The sequence below is a fragment of the Schistocerca serialis genome, chromosome 2 (assembly GCF_023864345.2).
Source record: "Schistocerca serialis cubense isolate TAMUIC-IGC-003099 chromosome 2, iqSchSeri2.2, whole genome shotgun sequence".
NCBI lineage: Eukaryota > Metazoa > Arthropoda > Insecta > Orthoptera > Acrididae > Schistocerca > Schistocerca serialis.
Genome location: NC_064639.1, coordinates 65322423 through 65347006, shown reverse-complemented (window position 1 = coordinate 65347006; position 24584 = coordinate 65322423). Strand labels below are relative to the sequence as shown.

At 40.8% G+C, this 24584-nt stretch overlaps 1 protein-coding gene across 1 annotated transcript in view; it reads right to left on the bottom strand.

Annotated features, from left to right (window-relative positions):
- Positions 1–24584, bottom strand: part of LOC126456767 (filamin-A) — an 885319-nt gene that overhangs the window by 166897 nt on the left and 693838 nt on the right. The window contains exons 33-34 of the mRNA XM_050092525.1: positions 19561–19791; positions 19356–19468 (exon numbers count right to left, since the gene is read on the bottom strand). Coding sequence (XP_049948482.1) covers positions 19356–19468; positions 19561–19791 — 344 coding nt within the window. The remainder of the gene's footprint in view (positions 1–19355; positions 19469–19560; positions 19792–24584) is intronic.

Below are 24584 nucleotides of genomic sequence, written 5' to 3'. Positions count from 1 at the left end.
TTAGTGCTAATTCTGCAACATCTGGTGCCAAATAACAAACCACGCCGACAACCATTTGCTGTGGATATGCTGCAGCATATTGATATGGATGCCAGCTCTCTGGAAAGATGTTTATTCTCAGATGAGGCAACCTTTCATCTATCAGGAAGGGTTAACAGGCATAATGTTCAGATTTTAGGTTCGCAAAATCCGCACATTCTCATTGAACATGTTCACGATAGCCCAAAACTTTACGTTCGGTGCGGGCTAATACACAACAGGATTCTTGGACCGTTCTTCTTTGAATAGGTCAGTGTATCTGGACATGTTGGAGCAGTTTATGTACCCTCAGATACAAGACTTGCAACCCAACATCATTTTTCACCAAGCTGGAGCTCCGCCACATTGGTCAACGACTGTCCGCAAATTTCTGGATAGGAAATTTCCCAGTCATTGTATTGAACATGGAGGTCCCATCGTCTGGCCACCACGTTCACCTGACATTATGCCGCTTGATTTCTTCATGTGGGGATTCGTGAAGGACCGCGTGTATGCGACCATAGTGGACAATACTCCTACGTTGTGACATCTTATCAGTAATGCAATTGCAACAATAGCAGGGGAAATGTTACAAGAACTTGATAAGAAATTGAATACAAACTCGATATTCTTCGTGTTACAAATGGTTCATATGTAGAGGTTGTGATGGTTCTTTATTTACGTGACCATTACGAACCTCCAACCCCAGTTCTCGATACCAGTAATATCGTACTTCTTTTCTGTGAAGTAACAGACATATTTTTGTGACAATATTCGCATTTGGTTTTATTAATGTATAGGTACTCCGATGTATCAATATATTGCAGTGATATGGTTCTTGTGTGTATTCATTTCTGTGAGACTGTCATAATCTTTTACTTGTAACCGTTTCTGGTGCAAATGCGCACAGAGCAGTCTCTGTTTCACTTTGCAGAAGTTAAGTTGTTATTTCGCTTTGTAAAAGAACAGTCAAGTCTTGTGTTCGGTTAAAGTCAAAATTAAATATATGAAGATTGATACAAAACTGGTTTCTTAATGATGTGAAAATTAAGAAGAAGTATGTGTGAATTTACAAGAAGTTTAATAAAAATGTGAATCATTACACCAAGTCAAAAACTATTTCTACCATACCATTGTTCTGATCTGGGATTGTTTGATCATTAAGAATTTCCTGAAAAACGCATTTCTTAGGTCTTCAAATATTGCTAAAATACAGATCTGGACCTTCTAGCAGTCAAAGTGGAATCATCCTAGAATCAACAAGATGAGCCATAATAACTTTGACGAAATCTACGTGGGAATCCACTCAAGATAAGTGCCAAAATTAATGACTTTTTTTACAGGGACTTCATTATTTCCATTCTGACGATAGCATCCACAGTCAATAACTTTGTTGTTGCCCGATAAAGCGAACATATGATACGTGAGCAACATTATTAATCTGATTTCTAACCTATTTTGCAAGTGGTGGTATTGTTAGAAGGTGTATTGATAATAAATAAATAAATTCTCTGAGATGCTCTACAAATTGCTGCATTTTTCATTTCATATCTACTATGGTTTTTTTTATGGGTCTTTGAAATCACGGAGGTTTGAGTGGGACACCCTGTGCTATCTGGAAGAGGTGCAACTATAGCTCTTTTTTTATTGTTGCAAAATTTCCTCCCATTCACAGCAATACTGAAGATTTTGACAACAGAAGTATGAACAATACACAGCATAGTTATTGTTATGCTGGTAGAGGTGGCACAAATTGTTTAAACGTTACACATCTTCGGCTGATTTAGAACTAGAGCTCAAAAAAGTTTACTGCATAATGTTTGTAAATATTACTTGAAAGCCGATATCTTGCCAGTGTCATTACATCTTAATTACACCTATTTCTTGTTTTTCTCCAGTAACATTGTTTCATTAAGTGTAAACTGCAGAAAATTAATAATTATGATCACGCAAAACTGAATGGGAATTATAACCTGCATCATGTAGGATGGCACATCTACGCATACAGGCAGAGATACAGGCAAGCACGGAGGGGATGAGGTCTGCGCATGTGTGGCAGCACAGAGCTAGCAAACAAAGTTATTGTTGCCAAAATGTGTTGCTGTGGTCAACAGTCAAGTTCGCTTGGCTTTGGTACATTATATTGTACTTCACGTTTTAAAGTTGCATCTGCTGCTCCACAGCATTAGCCCATGTGACATCAAAAGCCAGGAACTGAAGCAGTTTTGTGAATACATCAAGTACAATTTTTCTCAAAATGGCAATTGTCTGACGACAAGATAATCAAAATGGGTTGCAATAATTGTCATTTATTGTGATTTGGACTGTATTATAAGAATAAAAATGTAATACACATGAAAATTAACATCAAACTCAACTCAAATAAACATCATTATACATGTTTGGAAGGTAGGAGACGAGATACTGGCAGAAGTAAAGCTGTGAGGGCCGGGCGCGAGTCGTGCTTTGGTAGCTCAGATGGTAGAGCACTTGCCCGCGAAAGGCAAAGGTCCCGAGTTCGAGTCTCGGTCGGTGCAGACAGTTTTAATCTGCCAGGAAGTTTCATCATTATACATGCTTGACAACTGTTTCTACTCCATATAATTTTTTGATAATTTGTACAGTGTGTGTGTGTGTGTGTGTGTGTGTGTGTGTGTGTGTGTGTGTGTGTGTGTGAGAGAGAGAGAGAGAGAGAGAGAGAGAGAGAGAGAGAGAGAGGAGAGAGAGAGAGAGAGAGAGAGAGAGCGAGAGCAGTTAAATGTAAATTACAGTGCGTAAAAACGAATTACTAATGGTAAAGAGGCGTGCAGAAGACTACCATAAAAATTGTCAGTATGTTATAATATATTTAACTGTCAACAGGTATCATGACGACTTTATCCAGCTGCATTCTCGTGAGTAATTAGAGCACAGAACATGTGAAGCAAAGCTTGACTTCTCCTTGGGCAATATGTGGAACATTATAGTTTACATACATCATAAGATACAATTTCCTAATCAGTAAAGTCTAGGAATATTTAAAACCAAGAAATACTATTACTATATTTGTTCTAAAGTTTACATCTTAATACAATTGTCACTGCTACCTGTGTCAGTGTCCAAACCACCTATTGTAAATTTAGGGTGATAGGTACAAGGCCTACATTTATCTCCACCTCCCTATCAGTCGTCTTTCTGAAGCTTTTCAGCACACTGCACACACCGTGCCCATGTTGAAGGGCACTGTTTTCTATTGCTTCGTGCACAAGCGATTCAGTGTTTGTTATGTTGAATGTTTTATTGCCCCCCCCCCCCCCCTTCCACATATTTTGTGACCTGTACTCGAATTAATTCTATTGTGTTGTACTGACAGTGATAAGTGGCTGAAAGTAAAACTTTGTGACCATACTCACAGGCAAGAAGTCAAATTTGTACATTCTGTCATGGGAATTGTGTAAATTAATAAGCTGCAAAAGTCTGGCACATGAGTGACACTGTGTGAAATACTTAAAAGTCAGAGCACTATATCTGCTTTGCTGGTGTTTGCACGTAAGTGTTTTCTCTGTAACAGCTGAATGACAACTAGCACGGTAGTTACAATGACTGGCTACAAAGCAAGGTATGGCAAGAATTGTTCAGTGAACCACTTCTTGAAACTAACAGTGTTCATTTCCAAATGATATTCACTGCTGTTGCTCCTACACCTAAACACAAGTTTACTCTCAGGAACAAAACCAGAAGAAGAGTCAGCCTGCAGCATAATTATCTGAGAACCTATTCCTATGGGAACTTTAGAACTACCAGTACCATCACTCATATTCCATCAAGCATTCATGGAATAAGTCTGACTCACCCATGTTTCATCAAAGTAATACACTTTTTAACTATGTCCTCCTCTTATATCGTACAACTTTAGAAGTGATGTGGTTCGTGATGCATCTATGTCACATCTTTCAATCAAAAACTCTCTTCGTAACATGTCTGAAATCAATGTCTTAAAATTATTTGCATTGACAAATTGCTACATCTGAAGCCATTTCTCTCTTTCATAACTGCACCAAGTTTTTGTCACTTTGGGTATTCACTACTTATATACACTTCAAACATTGAGCACTCTAAATGTCACTGTTAAAACCATTCATTTGTGTTACAGCTTTCCTGTGATTTCAGTGTTTTCCAGGCGACACAAAACCAAATTTTCCTGATGTTTCTACAGCTTCAACACTTTTGTTTACTATTCTCTGTACAGTTCTCTTACAGACTCATGGTGCTCCAGTTCATTGTAGCGTCCTAAAGATGTCAAAAATAGGAGTCTCGCTTTCAGACCCACCTTTAAAAAAGTTGTAACTGTGGTAAACCTACTTGCCTGCTTGTGAAGCACTTCATGTTTACTGCCATCATCGGACATATTTATCTGGCAATCACACTAAAACATTTACAGACACACATTCACATTTACACTGGTACAAGAAAGTAACATTGACAACTGAATGAATATTTCAGTTGCTTTGTGAATGAAAGTGTACTGTCCTGAAGTAAGGCAACAGCACAGCATGCGGGAGAGAGATTCTCGCAGTCTAGTTGTAACTCAAGGGTAGCACCTCGGAGAGAGAATGAATGTTATTGGCTGCTTGGCATTAATGGAGGGGGACGTGCAGAACAGTTGAAAACTGGGCCACCTTCCTACGTACAGTGAACTATAGCATTCTGAACACAGAGAATTTGAGGAGACCGATAAAAAAAGCAAACAACAAGGTAATGTTAATTCTGGGAATATAATAGGAGGGTTACACTGCATATCACGAGGACCAATAATATTTCTGATATTTTACTCATACGACCTCTTCTGCTCAGTTCCGTTTATTTTGTAGCAGTACTGTTGTCAATCTTTTATGGATTTATTAACAAAGCAGACTAATTCCATGCAGAAGTCTATAATCATACTGCACTTCAATGCATGTTTTCTGTCTAAATTATTCACAAGATTTTTTAATAAATAAAATGTTCTTGAGTGATTTAGTCGGAAAACAGTAACTAGATATTATGCTGTTATCTAGTGTTATTTGTTAGTTACAGTTTTCTATTAGGGAGATAAACCAATATTCAGGCATAAGGTCAGGATCTTCCAGTATGGGCAAAATCAATCTGTCTAAATCAATCAGAGCAAGCCGACACAAAAGTTGGAAAACCAGAGAGAAAATCAACTTCTGGAAAGATCCCTTGGAAATGAAAAAGACTACAACAAAACTGCTGAGTGGATCAAGCACTATGAAAGTACATTTTCTAAGCACAGTATGAAACAGCTGGGGCTAGCACCTGAAGAGGTTGAGAAAAGAATGAAGAAAGTCAAGAACAGGACATCTCCTGGCAACAAATCAATTACACAACTGGCTCAAATACCTGACCGGTCTGCAGTGGATGAACTGTTCACTGCAATGTTGCAGACAAGAAACATCACTAAATGGCCAGCAACTGGAAAAATATATTTCATATAGAAGGACCCAGCTAAAGTGGCAATGCCCAGAAATTACAGGCCAATAACATGTCTCTGTCAACAATGTTCAAAATACTTACAGGACTGTAAGCACACTGAATCTATTAGCAAAGTTGGTTTTGTTGGCAGCCCTGATGCCAGCTACAGTGCTTTTTGCTTGCTGTGTTACAAGATAATATAAATACAAGGGTTAATCAGTTTAAATTAGTGTACAATACTCAGTATTCATGTTCATTAGTGTCATTTAGACTCGATACATTGAAGGTAGCAGTTTTTATATGTTTCATTAGCAAAGTGATACTGACAGTGAATTCTAACCTCACTTTTATACATTTGACTAGTGCAACTTGTGATCATTAACAGTTTAAAAAAATGTAAAATATGTGGTAAATTAGTGTTACACTACAATATCTGAGCAAATCAGTGTTACAATACAACTTCTGAGCCCTTCTTATATACAGTTTAGTTAGCAAAAAGCTAAAACTCACCTCACCGTGTGCTTAAATTCCTTAGCTTGTTGTGGGCATTAGTGATTGTGTACTGTAAGCCCATTGGTTCTTACAGAGTTTGTGCTTTACTTTCTGAACTCTTATTGTTAGCTAAAGGTTTTGTTTTGTACTTGCATCTCTCAATGTAAAATACTCAGTATTTACGTTTATTAGTTTCATTCAGACTCAATACATTTAAGGTAGCAGTTTTTTATAGTTTTATTAGGGCATTTTCGCTTGTATATAAATGCTTGTTTACATTATAAGTACATGGGATAATCAGTAGGTGTAGCTTACCGTAGGTTACTGTTTAATTTGTCAATAATATTCACTAGGTATCCCCTAGCAGTTTCTTGTAGGTTACCGTTTTATTCCTCGGTATTCACTAGATAGCCCCTAGCACGAAAATAAGCACCAGATCTAGCTTTTACAACATATTTTTATTGTTTTTGATTGTTGAGTGTCCTTTCTGCCTATTAGAGTGAAGCTGTTAACCTCGTGTAGCAGTAGATTTCTGTAAGTTTCTTATAGTACATCACTTATTAGCTAGATGGATAGGGACTGTGTCTGTTGTATGTGGATGCAGGAGGAGTTGGCCACAGTCCAAACGCAGCTGGAAGCTTTGTTGGTCACAGTCAACAAGCTCCACAGTGCCACCTTGAGGTGCGGTGAGGATGGGGCGCCTGGGACAGCCTCTGCTGCACTAGATGTGCAGGTGGGGATGTCACAGATTTCTGTCACTGAGCCGACCTCAGGTGCGACTGAGCCGGCCGGCCCACTCTCCCCTCAGTGTTGGTGACGGATGGCGTCGAGGACTCAAGGCGGAGGCTGCATGAGGGATGCACAGGCTCCTGCCAAATCCCATGCACTTTGCTAATAGATTCAGTGTGCTATCTGATGCTGACAGAGGGGGGCGGGGGGGGGCTGAGGCTGAGTCAGGTCAGAATGCACCTTCTGCCCAGGATAGTGGCTGCTCCTTCAGCAAGGTCCGGACAGGCACATGGGGGTAGGGGTTTTTTAATTATTGGGAGCTCCAATGTTAGGTGGGTCATGCAGCCCCACAGGAACATAGTGGCTAGGGCGGGAAAGAAGTCCAACGTTTACTCGGTGTGCTTGCCGGGAGTCCTTGTCTGGAATGTGGAAGAGGCTCTTCAGATGGCTATCGAGCGTGCGGGGTGCAGCCAGCTGCAGATTGTTGCACATGTCGGCACCAACAATGCCTGTCGTTGGGGGTTCCAAGGAAATCCTTGGGTCCTTTCGATGGCTGGCTAAATTGGCGAAGGAAGTTAATCTAGAAGAAGGTATTAGTGACCATAGCGTCGTTGTGGCTTCTCTGTCAGTGGAAGTTGCAAAAAAAACTAAAGAAACAGCATAGAGTTTCCTTGTTTGGCAAAGCAAATAAAAGTATCATTAATGAATACCTTCATAGTCTGCTCCAAGCATTCACCGCAGGACACAAAGATATTGAGCATCTTTGGTCGGAATTTAAAGGTATTGTCCACCACATGCTAGAGAAATATGTGCCTAGCAAAAATATAGGGGAGGGAAAGGATCCACCTTGGTACAACAATCATATTACGAAGTTGCTCAGAAAGCGGAGAATTTTGCACCCTCGTTATAAACATAGTCACTGCCCTGCTGACAAACAGAAATTATGCGAAATGAAAGCAGTTGTCAAAAGGTCAATGAGAGATTCTTTTAATGAATTTGAAAGCAATATTTTATCTGCAGACTCTAAAAATAACCCCAAAAAATTTTGGTCGTAGGTAAAATCTATGAATGCAACAAATAATTCAATACCTTCTCTTGCTGACAGTACGGGTAATGTAATGAATGATGATAAACAGAAGGCCGAAATTCTAAACCTAGCTTTCAAAAACTTGTTAATGGTAGAAGACTGCAGCACCATTCCCCCCTTCAATTATCAAACAAACGTAATGATGGCTGGCATAGTGTTTAGTGTCTCTGGGATTGTAAAACAGTTAAGATACTTAGATGCCAGGAAGGCATCATGCCCAGACGGTATCACCATAAGATTATATGTTGACTATGCTACGTATATAGCACCATTCTTATCAACCATCTATCAGAGATCATTGGAACAGTGGAAAGTTCCACGAGACTGGAAGAAGGCCCAGGTCATGGCAATCCATAAAAAGGGTAGAAAATCAGATGCACACAATTACCAGCCAATTTCACTGACATCAATTTGTTGTAGAATGATGGAACATATTTTGTGTTCAGACATAATGACCTTTCTAGACTCTGAGAAGCTCATATGCAGAAACCAGCACGGTTTTAGGAAACAGTGGTCATGCGAGACACAGCTGGCCGTCTTTGTGCATGATATACAACAGGCTCTAGATACCGGCTTCCAGGTTGATGCCACATTCCTCACCTTTTGAAAGGTGTTCAACTCAGTTCCGCACTGACGCTTGCTCCAAAAGTGCGTGATTATGGTCTATCTGATGACATATGCAGTTGAACAGAAAGTTTTCTAATGGACAGAGAGCAGTATGTCGTCCTGAATGTGGCGACTTCAGCGGAAAAAATCTTAACTTCAGGTGTGTCGCAGGGCAGCGTAAGAGGTCCACTGCTTTTTTACAATTTACATAAACAATCTGATTGATGGTGTTGACAGTGGCATTAGACTGTCTGCCGATGATGCTGTAGTCTACAGGAAAGTAGTATCACACAAAAGTTGTGAATGAGTCAATGAGGATTTGCAGAAAATAAATGCTTGGTGTAATGACTGACAGTTATCTCTCAATATTAGTAAGTGTAACCTACTGGATATAACAAGACAAAAATCCCCATTAATGTAAGAGTACAAAATAAGTGCCCAGTCTTTGGAAGCGGTACCATCCATCAAATATCTGGGTGTGACTATTCGAAATGATCTCAAAATGGAATGATTAGATTACACAAGTAACGGGCAAGGCGAACTCTAGATTGTGGTTTATTGGTAGAATCCTGAAGCAATGCAGTCATTCGACAAAGGAAATTGCTTAAAATATGTTAGGTCATCCAGTATTAGAGTATTGTTCATCTGTATGGAACCCTTACCAATTGGGTCTGATTCAAGAGATTGAGAAGGTCCAAAGAAGAGTGGCAAGATTCACGACTGGTACATTTAGCGATTGCGAGTGCGTTACACATCTCATAGAAAGTTGGAGAACATATATTATTACCACCATCTTTCAAATCACGCTATGATCACCATTCAAAGATAATGGAAATTAAGAGCTTGTACTGAAGCATTCAGGAAATCATTTTTCCCTCGTGCGGTCTGCGTGTGGAAAACAGTGGGAGGGAGGGAGGGAGGGAGGGGGGGGGGGGGAGGTGAATATGATTTTGGCACTAATTGTGCCCTCTGCCACACACCGCTTGGTGGCTAGCGGAGTATGTATATAGATGTAGATGTAGATTTCCTGGAAAAAAAATATCCCACCCACATCCACATCTGCACTCTGCAAACCACTGTGAAGTGTATGGCAGATTGTATGTCCCGTAGTCCCAGTTATTAGGGTTTCTTCCCCATTCCATTCATATACGTAGTGCAGGAACAATGACTGTTTAAATGCCTCTGTGTGTGTTTTAATTAATTTACTCTTATCTTCACTCTCCCTAATGGAGCGATGCATAGACGGTTGTTGTATATTCCTAGTTATCATTTAACACCGGTTCTTGAAAACTTTGAAAGTACGTTTTCAAGGGGTAGTTTGCATTTATCTTCAGGAGTCTGCCAGTTCAGTTTCTTCAGCATCTCTATGATACACTCCCACAGATCAAACAAACCAAACATTCAATATCCCCTGTTAGTACTATTTGACATGGGTTCCATAGACTTGAGTAATATTCTATGATGTGTCATACGAGTGATTCTAATTAATATCCTTTGTAGACAGATTGCATTTCCCCAGTAATTTCCCAATAATTGAATCTTATCAATAGCCAACTGAATAATTATGCTGTTTCTTTCAAAGGGTATTTCATTACAGATTACTGGAGCATCTCTGAAAAACCTGAGGTTGCTATTAATATCGTCTACAAGATCATTAATATACAACACGAACAGCAAGGGTTCCAACACACTTCCCTGGGGCAAGTTGTGTACTCCCTACCAAAAAATCCTTGATTGAGTCACAAATTTTGCTCTATATCCTATACTATTGTACTATCGGCAATAAGTGAAGATGTGGTACTGATTCAAAAGCTTTTTGTAAATCAAGAAATACTGCATCAACCTGCCTGCCTTGATTCAAAGCTTTCAGTATGTCATGTCAAAAAAGTGCAGGTAGGATTTCACACGATTTATATTTTCAGAATGCATGCTGGTTGGCATAGAGGATGTTATTCTATTTGAGATAACTTATTATATATACACATACACACATATATATATATATATATATATATATATATATATATATATATATATATATATATATATAATAGAGGGAAACATTCCACGTGGGAAAAATATATCTAAAAAGAAAGATGATGAAACTTACCAAACAAAAGCGCTGGCAGGTCGATAGACACACAAACAAACACAAACATACACACAAAATTCTAGCTTTCGCAACCTATGGTTGCCTCGTCAGGAAAGAGGGAAGGAGAAGGAAAGACAAAAGGATATGGGTTTTAAGGGAGAGGGTAAGGAGTAGGGGGAAAAGGTATATGTGTGGATGGATGTGTGTGTGTGTGTGTGTGCGCGCGCGAGTGTATACCCGTCCTTTTTTCCCCCTAAGGTAAGTCTTTCCGCTCCCGGGATTGGAATGACTCCTTACCCTCTCCCTTAAAACCCACATCCATTCGTCTTTCCCTCTCCTTCCCTCTTTCCTGATGAGACAACAGTTTGTTGCGAAAGCTTGAATTTTGTGTGTATGTTTGTGTGTCTGTCGACCTGCCAGCACTTTCATTTGGTAAGTCACATCATCTTTGTTTTTAGATAACTTATTATGTTTGACCTCAGAATGTGTTCTAAAATTCTACAAGAAAGTCTAGTCAAGGATTTCTCTGGATCACTTCTACTACCTTTCTTTTAGATCGGTGTGATCCATACTTTCTGTCAATTGGTGGGCATAGTTTCTTGTTTGACGGATCTATGACACATAGTTTGCAGCTGCAAATTCAGTACAGAATCTGATAGAGACTCCATTGGGCCCTGGGAGTGGAAGCTGTTTCTCAACGCCATTGATACTAAAATCTATTGCACTCATCATTTCAGTGGTACGAGAATTACACAGGGGCAATACACCTGGGTTTTCCTTTGTAAAAGAACATTTTAAAATTGAGTTAAGCATTCCTACTTCTGCTTTGCTACACTCAGTTTCAGTTCCTGTCTCATCCATGAGAAACTCAACACTAACGTTGATGCTACTAACAGCCTTTACGTACTAAAAGAATTTCTTTGGAGTTTGTGAAAGATCACTTGACACTATTCTGCTACAGTAGTCACTGAAGGCTTCACACATTGCTCTCTTGACAGCCAAACATGTTTCATTCAGCATCTCTTTATCTAAGCTTTATTTTAAACCTGCTATGCAGTAATCTCTGTTTATCTTCAAGTTTCTTTACAGCAACTCTATGCCATGGAGGACCTCTCTCATTATGAGCGGTTCCACTGGATAAAACAGTGCATGGTCAGCTATTCTTTTAAACTTGAGCCATAGTTCACCTATATTCCCCTGTCTTGTGCTAAACGTTTCAAGTTTCTCATTGAGATATGATACCACTGCTTTTTTATCTAGTTTATTGAACATATAAACCTTTCTATTTGTTTTAACTGACCTTTATCTTTGAGCAACCATTATTGTTACAAGTGCCTCACAGTCACTGATACCTGCTTCAATGATGCCATCCTCAAAGAGATCAGGTCTATTTGTCACCATTATAGCTAATATATTGTTGCAGAAGAAGCTGAATAGCACCATGGTGTAGTGATTATGATACTAAACTGTTGCATGGAGGGTCGTGAGTTCAAAGCTCACTTGGACTCTACAATTTTAATTTTTATATTTGGTTCGAGTACATTCTAGAAGAATCCACAGACGTCAAGTATCATTGTACTTGAATGTTGTATATATACCGAATGTGTTCTGGCCGGAGGCAGTTCGCTCCGCACTCTTGTATGTGCAAGTGCTGAATAAACCTTTGTTAAGTGAAGTTCGTGTTTGTCATTCATCTTATTATGCCTTCTTCTATGTGACATTATTCTGGTGGAGACCCTGGGTATTGGAACTTGTGACAGCGCACATTATTGACGACACAGTGGCTAACATCAGGCCATAACAGAGCCACCGTTTACGTGGCAAGAAACCCAAGTTCGAGCCATATTCAGCAGATCACAATCTACCAGAGAAAGAAGAAGAAGAGGATGTTACAATGACAGCAACTGTGTGCCACCACATGAGACATTCTTCCGGGTTCTCTGGTGACGATAGCCAAGATCCAAACAAGTGGCTGAAGGTATATGAGCGTGTGTTTGGCTAACGTATTTTTCTACTTAGAGGGCACTGCCAAGCAATGGTATGAGGACAACGAGGAGAAGTTCACAAGCTGGGAAGTATTCGAGATGGAACTGCACAAGTATTTCGGCAACACACAAAGACAGAAGAGCAAGGCTGAAGATAAATTAAAATGCAGGGCACAGCGTCCAGGAGATACTACAGCATCCTACAGAGAAACTATAGCATCCTACATTCAAGACGTCTTGGAGCTGTGTAAAATAGCGGATCCTAGAATGGAGGAGGAAGATAAGGTTGCACATCTCATGAACGGTGTTGCTGAGGACATGTATCAACCCCTACTCCTGAAGGAGGTTTCAACAGAAGACGACTTCATAAAATGGTGCCAATATATCGAGACAATGCACCAAAAAAGAATTACACACAAGAAGTTTGAACAGCTTCCAAATGTCATATCGATGTCTGTGACAGAGGAAGAAACTGATTTCATAAGTGTTCATCAGATAGTGAGAGAGGAAGTTCAGAAGGCACTTGGATTGCATAGCAAACAAAAACCCGAGACATTTCAAGAGGTCATAAGGGAGGAAGTGGAGCAGACATTGAACCCAATCTCTCCTCCTCCAATTCCCTTTAAAACGGTGAAAAAGTCGAGACCCACGCGAAGTTACGTTCCTACAATGCCGCATGAGGAACCTGTTTGGGCACCAAGGAAGACTGACGTCTGGAGGACCCAGGATAACCGACAGTATGTTTCCACTGTGGACGACCGGGACATGTGGTGCGCTATTGTGGAGAAAGGCGGCAGATATTTGATGACACCTGTGCCAGAAAACAGCAAACCGATCTTAGCCGATGCCAACTCCTGTACGACAAAGATTAACAAGAAGATGTGGGTGTAGGACGACGTAGGTTACCATCGCCGCAAGATAGCCGCTGGAGAGGACGCTCCATAACATTACGATCAGAGTCTCCATCGCTGTTTAGAAGCTCCAGCCGATCACCTACCCGCCGCAACTTGGAAAACTAAAGGGTGCGGCCTTCCTTGGAGGTGAGGCCGCCGTAGAAAAAAAATCCTCCGCCGTCGATCACTACAAAAATGATATGAAACTACGTCGATATCCTCATGGACAGCTGACCAGCCCAAGCTCTCGTGGACTCTGGAGCATCATATTCAGTCATTTTGGAAAAGTTCCGTCACCAGTTGCAGAAAACTGTATTCGTCGACAGCAAAACATCTCTGCTGAAGGTGGCTAATGGGAAATATGTAAAATCTACAGGAAGATGTACCATACATGTGGGTACAAAAGGCCATATACAGCCCTCAGAATTCATCATCTTATAAGAGTGTTGTCATGACATGATTCTCGGATGGGATTTTTTGAAAGCTTCTCAGGCAATTATAGACTGTGGTCACTCGAAGATTATGCTAGACAAGATGAGATACTGTGGACAGGAAGACGCGCATCTGAGTTTATGGAGACTGTGTGCTGGATGGAGTGATCATTCCTTCACTCAGCACTAGATAGGTAACTTTCACATGTCATATCATGCATCAACCCATGGATCTTGTAGTGGAATGTAAGAGAAGCGTACCACTGAAGAATAACTTCGTCATCCCAGCCTCTGTGATCTCTTTTTAAGGACGGATTCGGTGAATTGTGGATAGTTAACTGTCGCCGAGAACCGCAGATCCTTCCCAGACACATGTGCGTAGCAAACACTGAGCTGTTAATTGAAGAACAGCTCAGCGTCATAGAAACCTCCCATCCTGAGTCTGTGGGCGAAATTAGCACTATCACTACGAGACACGATCTTCTAGCTCGATTATCACCAGATCTCACTAAGGAACAACAGAAGAAGCTACTTGACATTCACAAGAATGCTTCAATCCGCAGGTGAAGAGCAAATTAGACAAATCAACAGTGAAGCACCAGATTAGCAGTGGAGACCATCAACCAATAAGCCAGAGAACATACCTTGTGTCAGCAATGGAACATCGAATAATCCGACAAGGTAGAGAAAATGATGATGAATGACACCATTCAGACTTCGCAGAGCCCATTGTCATAACCAGTGGTCCTTGTCAGGAAGAAGGATGGCAGTTGACACTTTTATGTTCATTAGAGGAAGCTTAATAAGATAACTAAAAAGGATGTTTACCCTCTACCACGAACTGACAATACACTAGATTGTCTGAAGGGGGCTAAGTTTTTCTCAACCATGGACATGTACTTGGGATACTGGCAAATCGAAGTAGATGAGGCTGATGGTGAGAAAACTGCATTCATAACCCCTGAGGTCCTGTATGAGTTTAAGATAATGCTGTTTGGTTTGTGTAATGCACCAGTAACTTTTGAATGAATGATGGATAATCTTCTAAGTCACCTGAAGTGGACGATGTGTCTTTGTTATTTTGATGACATTACAGTGTTCTCAGAGACATTTGATGAACATATAAAAAGACTGAGGGCCTTTCTTAAGCGTCGCCAACAAGGCGGACTGAAACTTAATCCAAGGAAGTGTCTCTTTGGAGCAAAAGAAATCAAAATACTTGGACACCTTGTGTCAAACAAAGGTGTGCAGCCAGACCCAGAAAAGGTGAGATCTATGACGAAATTCCCTATTCCTAAAAGTATTAGAGATTTGAGAAGCTTCCTCACATTATGTTCTTATTACAGTCATTTTATCAAAGACTTTTGTATCAAAGCCAGGCCACTCCAAGAGTTGTTAAAAGTTTATGCTAAATTTATCTGGGGTGATGCTCAACAAGATTCTTTCGATGTGCTGCGAAACGCTCTGACGACTGACCCTGTACTTGGTCTGTATGATGAGAGAGAGCTTACAGAAGTACACACAATGGCGGTGGGTATGGGATCGGTGCTGTTCTGGTGCAAATTTTGCATGCAAAAGAGAAAGTGCTTCTAGGACACTTACAAAAGCCAAGAGATACTACTCAACTACAGAAAGAGAATGTCTCGCTGTGATCTGGACCATGTGCAAATTTTGAAAGTATCTCTATGGAAGGCCATTCGCAGTTGTTACAGACCATCATTCACTTTATTGGCTGACAGGTCTTAAGGATCCAACAGGACGACTCAGCAGGTGGGCACTACGTCTTCAAGAGTATGGCATTACCATAGTATACAAAAGTGGAAGAAAACACCAAGATGCCGACTGTCTCTCAAGAAACCCTGTGCAAGACCATCAAGACTTTGGTGATGATAGTGACTGTCTCGCTGCACTCCAGGATATCTCTGCTGAGCAGGCGAAGGATGTGAAGATAGTGACTGTCTCGCTGCACTCCAGGATATCTCTGCTGAGCAGGCGAAGGATGCCAAGATATCTCAAATTATGCTTGCCTTAAATCGGTCAGAGGATGTGAAAGGACAATTTAAGGCAGTTAATGGACAACTTTGCAAGAAAATCTTTGATCCATTTGGAAAGAGGTGGCTACCAGTGATTCCTAAACACATGCGCTTAGATGTTCTACAGAAATTCCGTGACACACCTGAGGCCGGACATTTAGGATTTATTAAGACCTACATTAGAATCCGCAAGAGATTTTTCTGGCCAGGTTTATTTAGGAGTGTCCGTCACTATGTGCCGCACTGTCGAGAGTGCCAGAGGAGAAAGGCAGTTCCTCAGACACCAAATGGCTGACTAATACCAATTCCACCAGCCAAAACGCCTTTCCAGTGTGTTGGGATTGACCTCCTCGGATGATTTCCAATGTCTGCTAGTGGCAATAGATGGATTATTGTTTGCACTGATTACCTGACACCTTATGCCATTACAAAATCTGTGAAAATAGCTGAAGCATCCGAGGTAGCCAAATTCATCGTGGAAGACATTGTATTAAAACACGGTGCCCCAGGGTTGTTCACCATGGATCGAGGGAAAGTTTTTCAATCGAATCTTGTGACACAGATAAACTGTCGGTGCAACATTACTCATCACTTGATGACTGACTACCATCGGCCAAGTAACGGGCTTACTGAACGCCTTAGTAAGACCTTGGCCGACATGCTATCAATATTGAGCAGAGTGACTGCGATGAGGTGCTACCTTTCTTGACGTTTGCCTACAACACCACCAAACAAGACACCACGGGATTTACACCATTTTTCCCGGTGCATGGGCATGAGGCGACTACGACGATGGACAGTGTGTTTCCATTACATCCTGATGATGTGGATGACAACTACATTGGCCAGATGTTAACCAGAGCTGAGGAAGCTTGGCAGTTAGCTCGACTCCGCACACTGCAGGCTCAAGGAAATGACGGCCAAAGGTATGACGCAAGCCACCGTCCTGTTGTCTACCATCCTGGTGACCTCGTCTGGATCTTCACTCCTGTTCGGAAGGTTGGTCTCTCTGAGAAGCTCCTCAGGCACTACTTTAGACCTTATCAGGTTGTAAGACAGCTGTCATGTTACTTATGAAGCTGAAGATTTCGACTCTGACACAATATGACGAAAGATCAGAGATACAGTCTACGTCCTTTGAATGAAGCCCTACAAGGATCCTCCACCTAGAGTAAATTCGAAGCTCCAGCGAGAGGCAACAAACATAAAGGTGACGAAGAGTATAGCAGAAAAGGAAGTTCTAAAAAGATCACCGCCAAGGAGAGCATCAGCCATCGGGAGTCGGAGTATACAGGGCTGATGACTCGTTCCCGGACTAGGAGGACATAACACCGAGATGCTGTTCTCTTAAGGAGGGAGCAATGTCGCAGAAGGAGCTGAGCAGCACCGTGGTGTAGTGGTTATGATACTAAACTGTTGCATGGAGGGTCATGAGTTCAAAGCTCATCTGGACTGTACAATTTTAATTTCTATATTCGGTTCGAGTACATTCTAGAAGTATCCACGAATGTCAAGAATCATTGTACTGGAATGTTCTGTAGCTGTAAATATACTGTATGTGTTCTGGCCGGAGGCAGTTCACTCCACACACTTGTACGTGCAAGTGCTGAATAAACATTTGTTAAGTGAAGTTAGTGTTCATCATTCATCTAATTACACCTTTTCTATGTGACAATATTTCCATCATTAAGTGGTGTTCCAAACTATCTGTTTTATGTTGGGTTCTCCCCCCCCCCCCCCCCCCCCCCAGCTTTCTGTACCTAGTATAATGTCAATCTTACAGCATTTCAGGAGTGCTTCAAACTCTGGCATTTTGTTGTGAATACTTTGACAGTTTACAACTAAGATTTTAATACTCTTGCTGTTGGGGGCATTTCTTTGGATTTTACACTAATACTTTCAGGTCTCCTACAGCTGTTGCTATCTGGAATGGATGGAGAGCAAAAAAAAAAAGGGTCAGGTACCTGCTATGGCTATGGATGACTAAGCTGTACGGAAATCTGAAATTTAATTCGAGTCTCTGATGTTTATGGTCTGAATTTTCAATAACGACATTAGCAAGGAATGCAGCATATGCAAGTGCATCTCACTGGCGCTAAGGAAGGGCAAATTCTCAAAAAGTGTTCTAGGACAAACAGCCATGCACCAACAGCCAGAAGGCTGCAAATACATAAGAATTTTCCAGCTGGACAACAACAAACATGGGCATGTAAAAAACGTGATCATCAAAGAGAAAACAAACGGGTCACAAAAATTTTGAAAAGTGCACAATCATCCCCAACCATCAAGGCACTCAATACCTGGGCCATTATCATCAACACACTGCAGACATTGTGAGATTGACAAAAGTAGAGTAATGTATTCTGAGCAGAAAAATAAGAAAACTTATGACAATTCACAATGCACTCTACCCCTGAAAGCGATGTCGACAGGTTGCACTTGCCCAGAAAGGCATGTGGTAGAGGATTCCTGCAAGCAAGGTAGATAATGGAAGAAGAGAAGTATACATTGACGGACTATGTGGAAGACTGCAAAGAGTCAGCTCTGACTGAAGCCAAGAGCTGAAAATTTCTCAAGGTACTGCAAACTGAGAATCAATACTGGATAGCTGTATTCCAATTGCGACTGGCAGTCTGCACAATAAAGCAATGCATTAGTAGTTTTTGGAGAAGATTGTAGTCAAAATAGATAAACAAAAGACTAGTGTTGGCTGACGAATGGAACCCTAAAAAAAGAAATTGAAGGACTGATTCCTCAGGAAGAAGCCCTCAGAAATGATACTATCAAAGCCAGAGTTGAGAAATCAGCAAAAGTCTCAAAGTGCATACTCTGCAATGAAGCTGACAAAACAACTGACCAAATTTTGGACTTTTGCAGAATGATCACACAGACTGATCTGTACACAGGCACAATAATGTGGCATGAATAATCTGCAGATTACCATCTGCCAGTGTAAGCCACAAAAAATACTAGAGAGCGAACGTGGCAAATTACTATGCAATTTTCGGCTTCAGGTCAATAAAATGCAGGAACACAATACTACAACTGTGCAGAAGAGTACAGTGCACATCACTGACATTGATACCTCTGGTAATAGCAGAATCGACAAGAAACGAACTTGAAAAACTTATCTGATATGAGGACAAACTACAACTACTCCAATGTAAACCAGTAAGAATGGTTGCAGTGGTTCTCGACACACTGGGAGCAGTGCGGAACTTGGAAACCACTGGCATTGGTAAAATATACATCTGACAACTACAAAAGGCAACTTTACTGCAAAAATTACACACACAGCCCTAGACACTTGGGAACTGTACGACTAGTGATAAAATATGAAATACATCATCATGAACTCATTTGCTATTTTTATGGTTATTGCCATGTTTATGGTTATATATAATAAATCATCTAAACATATTCTCTTAATTATTTGTTTCTATGTTTTTATCCAATTCAACCTTTGTGTGAAAGAGGATTCCATTACTTAAAAATAATTATCAAATCACTGTCATTAATTGATTTGTGGTCTGATTACCTTAGATGGTCCAAGTCCTGAGATTTTGACCTTGCTAACATCATAAATGTTGCAGGCAAAAGGGCTACCTCTCACTGGTTCCCCATCCAGCATTACAGACACACTGTGCCGTCCTGTAAATGTGCAGACATGTATCAGAATTGTCAATGCCAAAGTACAGAGTGATTTACAAGTGTCTGACAGTTACCTGACATTCTTTACTTACCTACTTCAAGTGGGGTGAATTCTGCAATAAATTTATCTGTCTTTGTCACTCTGGCAGTAGTAGTCTGTCCTGAAGGGGAAGCAATTGTGACGTCACAAGTGCCCAAGTCAGCAGCCGGTAACTGAGGATCGACAATGAGAACTGCCGAGCGGCCGAGGGGAGACATTTTTAATGCAGAACCTGACACCAGAATTTGGCTGGAGTCAAGAATCTTGCAGGTAAACGGAGAACCTGCCACAGAGAAGCAAATAATGAGGCATATTTCAGATTTTTCACTAAAACAAAAAATTCCTGTTGTGAAGCAGCTCAAGCTGACTGGCATACCAGGAGACCAACTGATTTACAGTTATGTAAATAGTACTCATGCACAAATCACATGCTAGCTAATTTGGCACGACAGAGTTGAACAGAAGATGATCAAATTAAAATGCATCACAATTTGACGGAGCCTAAAAATCACACTAAGGTAGCTGGAAGACAGGGAAAGACAGCAAAACACCATTTTGGCTGGAAGATTTTTGTGGTTATTTACAGTTTATTCAATTATATGTGAGAGTAACAGAAAGCTCTGAAAAACACTGGGTTATGTACCTTTCTGAGGTAAAAAGCAGCAGCATCCAACTGAATCTACATTTTCAGCACTGTGTCAACATTAGAAGCAGTGTGAGGGACAATACTCCTGTGCTCAGGATTCAGGCACGAAATGGGAGGAAATGACAATCTTCATGTCACTTCCACCATCTAAAGTTTTTTCTTTCTCAGTGTCCACTCTTATCACTTCCCTGAAATTGCTCTCTTTCAAATATGTAATGGGCAGCCAAATGAAAAGGAGGCAGATGGAAAAGTAAATACACTTTATTATTTCAAAAAGTAATTAACATAACTGTTACGACATTTGTCCTACTGTGAGCCACAGTAGTCAATGCCTTCATGGAAAAATGTTGCAGTTGCCTGTGGAACCATAACTGTATTCAGGTCCATAGTCTTCTGCTCACTCAAGTCAGTGAAACTACCTGGCATACAGGGTGGTTCAAAAATTGAGGGCATACTTTGAGGTACGTACTACCATATGTAAACGAAGTTCGTCACAACACTCGTCGAAACACTTAGTTCCCGCGCCGCGGGATTCAAAATCAGAGATGTTTTTCTTCTAACAGGTGCTTGCTGTTGCAGACAATATTAATAGGACAGCTGGTTTCTGAGGTGAAGGCTACACTGAATGCTGTGTCTGATATTACACATACAGTGGAACTCCACTTTTAAACTTTTCAAGGGACTTTAAAAAATATGATGAATACTGCAGGAAAATGTGAAATGTGGGAAATAATGTTTTAAGCAATAAAAGTTACACATAGGATCCACCTTTGTATTTTCACAGTTTATGTATGGTATTAGAAGGTTTATTACCTTCTAAATATTTATTATCTACTAAAAACTGCTGATTAACTGGAACTGGTAATTGTCTGGCAAGTAGAAACGTCTGACTTAAATTTATACAACATAATCGATGTTTTTGGAAAGTCTGCAGCTGTCATTCACTATTTAAATAATAAAACACTGCACCAGTTACGTATTTTTTCATGCTTAGTATGACGCATTTTGTGAATTTTTTCTCATTGTCAAGTGCAAAGATATATTTTGTGTGTGGTGTCTGCCTAAGTGTCGTTCTGTATCTCTTGCATTGTAGTCATCTTTTTGAGGTTATAAGGTAATGTGGCTCCTCAGTTGTACAGAAAACCACACATATGCAAACTATCACTCACACTGTCTGTCTGTGAAACATCACAAAAAATACATACATAAATACTGGACTTGGCAATGAGAATAAATTCTTGAAACATGTATTGCTAAGCATGAAAAAATACTTAACTGGTGCTGTGTTTAAACAAAAAACATCTGAGAAACGCCTTGTCAGTGAAGGTGTCAATTAGCACTAGAAGTGGCCAAATGACAAAATGTACTAAATATGGTTCGACAAAGGTGTCGTGATGATCACAACAATTGTGAAGCTATGCATGTGTAGTAAATGGAAATAGTTGTGACTGTCAAGATATCTTTATTCGAACTAACCTAGTTACTCACATCAGCCACTGAGTCGAGTCGACCTTGGCAGTGGCACAAGGTGTGGTACGAATTGTTCCAACTTTTACCCATTTCTCATTTCAGATCCACTGAGTAGAGCATCCTGGTGTCAAGAAATTTAACCTGTAAATCTGTAAACACCACCTTGGTGGCCAAAACCATGCCAGCATCTTTTTATGTCAATTATGTGAGTTTTTCTCCACAACCATTTTTCATAAAGTGTAAATCGTGGGAAAATTATAAATATGTTAACACAAAATCATGTGTGAATTAAAATTGTGGACATATGAAATTTGATGGGAGCAAATGTCATAAATGGTGGGAAAACTTTACTTACAGGAAGGTAAAAATGGTTTTATACTGTATATTCGAATCAAGTGGTGGAAGAATTGCACTTTACATACCGTGACCTGGACATCAATGCTGTGCTGGCTCATCTTGCATATTGGCAGAGCTACCCACTGCAAAGATGCCCAGATCGAAAGACATCTGAATGTTTCCACTGCCACGTGTGCACTCGTGGGAAGTTTCAGTTTCCCGGTTTCGACGGGGATGACCGCGACCCACTACTTGCAAGAGTAACAGATGTGCTCTTATCATTTGCAAAGCATAAAGGTTCTGTTACCAGCACATTACCCTGCACGATTTTTGTTCTGCCAGTGGATCTGGCAGCAGTGTGCTACAAATGACACCTTCCCAGCCTTAGAATTATTCACAGACAGCGACTGCACGGTATCCACACTAACCTGATTTGAAACCTACCTATTTCCAGTTGTGGGACGATTTAAACTCATTAACATATTTACCTCTGATGCCCCACAGGGAACACCTTCAGAATTGAATTGTGGCAGCTTGTGAGGAAATAGGCAATACTCCTGGAATTTGGGATAGTGTCCTCAGGGCCATGAGACATTGTGTGGCCTGTATTCGTGCAGGAGGGGACATTGTGAACATCTTCTGTAAAAGCAATAACCAGCGGAAAGAAAAATGTTCCACAGAATATCACTGATCTAAAGGCCATACTTCAGAAACAGCTTTTCCAGATAAATGTTGTAATGAACTTTTTGTACTGTATACATATTGGAACACATACCGGAATTTACATTCTCTATTTCTGAAACAAAGTGTAGATGGTAATGGAAAGTCCTTGGTAGAATGTAAGCGGTGAGAGGAGTGAAGCAGTGAAAGGACTAGCAGAGATTTTCAGAAAGATTGAAGAATGTGTCGCAAGGGTGGCTCCTCATTATGTAGTTCAAGGAAGTTGATATTCGGGGTATGATCCAGACGGCAAACATTGTGCACAGCCATTGAAGTTGAACACATTGTGCTCAGCAGTGTGTTCCACACACAGGTGGCCATCTCTGCTCTTCGCTACAATTATACAGTTGCCCTTCGACCACGCAGACAGTTGAATAATGGTAATATCCAGAGAAGAAGTTTGTTCAAAAGTTACGGCAAAGTAGCCATGTGATATTACTGCTTTCACAGGATATGCCCGGGACAGGGCTAGAATAGTATATGGTGAACTGGTGCACAGGGCTAGTGACCCATATGTAAAGGGGTTGGGAGTAGGTGTGGCACAAGGATGAACCAGGACAATTCATAAATTGGGTTGTTGTTTGTTGTTGTGGTCTTCAGTCCTGAGACTGGTTTGATGCAGCTCTCAATGCTATTCTATCCTGTGCAAGCTTCTTCATCTCCCAGTACCTACTGCAGCCTACATCCTCCTGAATCTGCTTAGTGTATTCATCTCTTGGTCTCCCTCTACGATTTTTATCCTCCACGCTGCCCTCCAGTACTAAATTGATGATCCCTTGATGCCTCAGAACATGTCCTACCAACCGATCCCTTCTTCTAGTCAAGTTGTGCCACAAACTCCTCTTCTCCCCAATTCTATTCAATAAATTGGGTGGGCAATGGAAAACCACTTTTTGAGAGGTGGAAAACCTCTTATGTCACAACTACTCCCAATTGGTTGCCACATGGGTGATACTCAGGTGGAAGACCTTCCTCATGCACCCATCCAGCATATTCTATTCCAGTATTGTCAGTGGTGTACCCCTACTGTTGGTGGCATACCATATTCTATCAGAGGCAGAGCTGTGAGTGAAAACTGTAGTCGTATCATAGACTAGGTCGGATGGAACTTTTGAACTGCTTTTTATATGGGCACTATCACCAACCAGCTGCTCACAATAATGAACAGCAACCAACAAACTGTGGCCAAGAGTAGAGCTGACCACCCTACTTCAATGGTTGAGTCACAATCTGCGCCATATGGATTCCCTCTCCCAGCTTCTCTGAATAACTTATACGGTAAAAGTCCACAGCATATCCTTCGATCCCACAATATTGCTGGTCTAAGGAAACTTTAATCTATAGCAGTTCTGGTTAGATTCTGTACGGACGGACTGGAAAGGAGCTGGACCAAATGATAATACAAGCCTGGGTGTTGAATAGACTACTGATCACCTCACAGATGCTAGTTTGTGCCCAGCTACATGCACTGTAAAAGACCTGGCCATTTACTGTACCTACTGTAGCAAAATATTTGTCAGAAGATTATTAATTTTAAACAGCACCCCTTTATCAATTTTGTATCTTATTGTGGAAAATTATGGTTTTATGTAAATACAATGTTATATTGTCTGTTCAATGGGCTTCTGACTTTGGAAATAAATAATTATGAACTTATCTTTGCCACACCAAGAATCTGAGGGGTGGAAGGAAAGGGAGCAAGGGAGGGGGGGACTGGGAGAAGGTGAGATGGAAGTGGGGGGGGAGGGGGGCATGACCACTGCATTGAGGATATGCATACTAAAAAACCCAAATGCTGCCACTCGCCAGTAGACTGAAGTAAATTGTTTCTTTCTCCCACTCAGTCTTTCTCCCTATTGGAGGATTTGCATTTTTTGAGTCACATAGTGGTATTCCACAACTGA